This window comes from Austrofundulus limnaeus, unplaced genomic scaffold (assembly GCF_001266775.1).
Source record: "Austrofundulus limnaeus strain Quisiro unplaced genomic scaffold, Austrofundulus_limnaeus-1.0 Scaffold204, whole genome shotgun sequence".
NCBI classification, from domain to species: Eukaryota; Metazoa; Chordata; class Actinopteri; order Cyprinodontiformes; family Rivulidae; genus Austrofundulus; species Austrofundulus limnaeus.
The window spans coordinates 593,665-597,610 of NW_013952606.1; the positions used below are offsets into that span (position 1 = coordinate 593,665).

General features: G+C 36.7%; 1 protein-coding gene across 1 annotated transcript in view; it reads right to left on the reverse strand.

Annotated features, from left to right (window-relative positions):
- The window catches only part of LOC106524856 (copine-8), an 84,836-nt gene that overhangs the window by 20,942 nt on the left and 59,948 nt on the right, over positions 1–3,946 (reverse strand). The window contains exons 12-13 of the mRNA XM_014018850.1: positions 2,581–2,634; positions 2,441–2,502 (exon numbers count right to left, since the gene is read on the reverse strand). Coding sequence (XP_013874304.1) covers positions 2,441–2,502; positions 2,581–2,634 — 116 coding nt within the window. The remainder of the gene's footprint in view (positions 1–2,440; positions 2,503–2,580; positions 2,635–3,946) is intronic.

Sequence of the window (3,946 nt, forward strand, 5' to 3'; positions counted from 1 at the left end):
TAACTTCAATAATTCTTTGTAAGCATTCCAAACCTTCTGAACCCAATGTGTCAATCTAAAAAAAAAAAACCTAAAGTTCAAACACTTAAATTTTCTTTGAGTTCATTGTCTTTTAAGATGGTTTTAGAGTAAGTGAGAGTTTAACGCTGCATCACACCCCAGCTGCAATAAAAATGGTTCATACTTACAAACACACCATAGTTTCAGCATTGTGATTACCACCACAAATGTCCATTTTCCTGCCGCTCTAAGTCACCTACTAATCTCTTATGATATAATAATGGTTTTAAGCTGAAAAAGTCAGAATGTTGTCACTAAAAAGTGAAGCTAAAGATCAAAACAGTAACGTCAAAATTAAAACGAGGCCAAAAAGCTCAACAGAACAAGAAGAAATTCAAATTTTAGTAACTAATCTTTGGAGGAAAAAAAACTTAATTGTGTTTAACCTCTTATGCCCCGAGGGGTTTTCTTAAAGTTTTTGCTTAAAATACCATGCTGAAATGTAAGTGAGTGTATCTCAGCGTTTACAAACTCTACTTAAACAATCTTAGTACCAAAATAAAGCTAATACTTGGGAGAGTTCATTAGAAGTGTAAAAGTTAAAAGAGCTGCTGTGGTTTTACAGATATTGAGGATGGAACATAATTTTTCTCTTTTTTTCACTCTCACCTGATTTTTTTTTTCATTAGACAGTATAAAACCTATTTAAAACCATTAAGAATCAGGCTAAAATCTCTTGGAAACCATAAATCCACTTGTGAACATTACCTGTATAAAGATTCATGTTGCTAAAATGRACTGGAGCAAAGTTACAGAGGTTTKAGCAAATAAATAACTTTGCATTTTGTCATTCTGCACAGCACAAKTTGACAGCGRCATGTAGCCGAAACGTGTCCTGTTTTCTACCCTTATTAAAAACATAGTATTTTTTGGAGTGCTGGTTATCCCGTTTTTATCATTCTGCACAGTACAGACCATGATGATGCCATTAATAAATGTTAAGAAATCTGAAGTTTTGACATCCAAAAAGGTATTTATTTTTTCTTACCTGCCTTAAAAGACATTATTTAATGTTTGTTAATTTCAAAAATTATCCAAACATTTATTGTCACCATATATATTACATAAAATAATGAGAAATTATGTTTGACTTCATTTGGACCATATTCACACAAAATCAATGGAAAAATAACTGAACACACTTCACAACCTATTTAGGTTTAAAATGTCAAAAACTTTTCCTTTACAGATTTGCTTGAATGTTTTTACAGATTTGCAATGAYRCCATTTTGTACAGTTTGTTTACTTTCTGATTCAACTGCTTGACGTTTGTACTGTGTTTGTTGAATGTAATAATAGTTTCCATGATCTTTTAGTCCAGATTCTTAGCTTTCTATTGATACCAAACATGTCCAGGTTCAACTTGAGGATCTTAAGTTAAAAAAAGTTAAAAGAAATAGAAAACGGAAAAAACTGGTTYGCCCCCRGTACCAGGGGCATGGGGTTCAAGAGGTTAATGATCAAAACTGTTCAAACATTTTTTCTTGAASAGCACAAGGCAGCGTTGCCGTTTGCCCAGCCTATCATTACCTCAAACGTTATTTTTACGTTTCTCTGAGACGTCTGGCACTTCTTTAAAAGAAAAATCTTCTTAAGTGAGCAAATACAGATTCTAGAGAAAAAGTCGTGCATCATTTTCATCATTACAGTTCCGCTAAACCGCTAACAGTGGAGCTAGCTTCTCATCTCGTTAGTGGAACTAAGATTACCTTTTAGTGGATTAGAGGTTAGCCAAGCTATCATTTTGGCTAGCTGTGCCCACCACTGATCATTTTCTTTTGAGAGTTTGTTTCAAAAACATAACTGAAACATAAAAACTGCAGTTCGAACACAAAAATAACATTTTTTTAAAAGTTGCAGCCACATGCGCTCCCTTCCCTCCCCTGACAGCGTCCGCCCCCCTGTGACTCTAATGAAGGCAGAGTGYGTAGGCGAGCGCTTTACACCGTGCCTGGCTGCACAACGGTCGACACTCCTGCACGAGGACACGAAGGCCGACGGGGGTTTGGCACAATAACTGATTACACACAAGGACGGAGGCAGACTTCAGAGTCAGAGCCCYGAATGTGACTTCAGGTCAGCCCATCTGTCAGTCTCCAAACCTCCAGCCCAACATATCCTGTCGCGGACGCCCTCTTGCATGCAAATGTACACTTTTGCATCAGATTCTCACAAACATACACACACACACGTGCACAGGGATCATTAGCTTTGGCACTTTGCAGACTCGCAGTCATGATGGGGTTATTACGAAGACAGGGACCAGCACACTCAGCACGTCAACTCTCATTACCAATACAAGCTTGGTGTCTCGGCCTAGCTGTGTGTGTGTATGTGTGTGCGTGTGTGTGTGTGTTGAACCCACATCCAGCCAACTCACCCTCCTTTGATGAAGTCCAGAAAGGTGACTTCCACGTCCACGATGAACGACAGCAGCGTTACCTGCGAGCAAATTAGGCCAAAACTGCTTTTCACATTTTTGGTTAACAAGCCAAGGATGCAACAGGTTTTCTGCCTTACCGTCCCAGAGTTTTGGTAATTTTTCTTCTTCCCTTTCTTCTTTGGGTTTATCACCTAAGAACAGAAGGGTTTTGAGGGGGAGGGGATTAATTATTTGTTATTATGACACACCTATCACAAACACCAAATTGCCACCCTGCTGATTTGGTGCAATATTGAAGGAGCAGAAGTACTTTCTTTCCAGTATCCTCCAAACTCCTGCAGGTTTTATCACATCCTGCTGGTTTACAGACGTAGGCAGGCGCTGTACTTTTAAAGAAATTCAAATGAGTTRAAGTTCAGTGGTGTTCTCACTTTTTAAGAGGCTACTTGAAAACTGCTTCAGACAACTAAAGCCTCTGAGTCATGTTTAAAACTCACTGACCAGGTTGATTGGTACGACCTGCAGTTTTACTCTACATTGGTATTTTTGGACCACTTCAAATGGCGGAAACAGGTTGAAATGGGCAACTTTGTTTTATTATTTTTTATAGCAAGTGAATGTTTATACTTCCTGTAGAAAAGTGGTGTTTACTTACAGATGAAGTTCTTACTTTTATGCTTTCTTTGGCTCAGTTTGTTTGCTGTAGCCAAATAATAATAAAAAATTCTTTGCTAGATAGAGTTGTTTTTACCTTCAAAATTAATATAATAACAGTTTCAACTGTGAACAATTTTTCAGATATAGCAAGCTCAACTACACAGAGGTGGTTTGAAAATCCAATATAAAAAAATAAAACATTTCAAACAACCTCTGTATCATAGATGATTTGGTGACAGTTTTTTCTGTTTTGAAATGTTTGGTTCATTGTTCTTCTTCTAGGTTTCTTTGTACCACCAAAAACTACTCTAGTGGTCCTCAGTCCGGGTCCTCAAGGACAAATGTCCTGTAAGTTTTGGTTGTTTTCCCAAGTTTTCCAAGTTTTGTAATGTAAAGAAGTGTGTGCTTAAGAAGAGAAACATCTAAAACAAGCAGGATAGTGGCCCTCGAGGTGTATTGGCAAGAATTTGGTGATATGATACATGGATCACGATACGGTATATTGCAATACTGTAAGTAAAGTGATATATTGCCATTTTTCTCTGCTGATTAAAAAAAACTAATTGTTTTATGTATTTTATGTTTCATATTTCTTACTTCGTCCATTTTTTCAATGGTTAGACCAAATAGTTTTAGAATAGAATAGAATAGAATAGAATTCAACTTTATTGTCATTGCACCGTCACAAGTACAAGCAACGAAATGTAATTTGCATCTATCCAGAAGTGCTATACAGGGTATAATATATATTTACAGATGTGCAAAGGTTACTATAAAAAAATAAGATGTTCAGTATAAAAACAATACAATAAAATAAAAGAAATTATGGGCGCTGTGTGCACATAT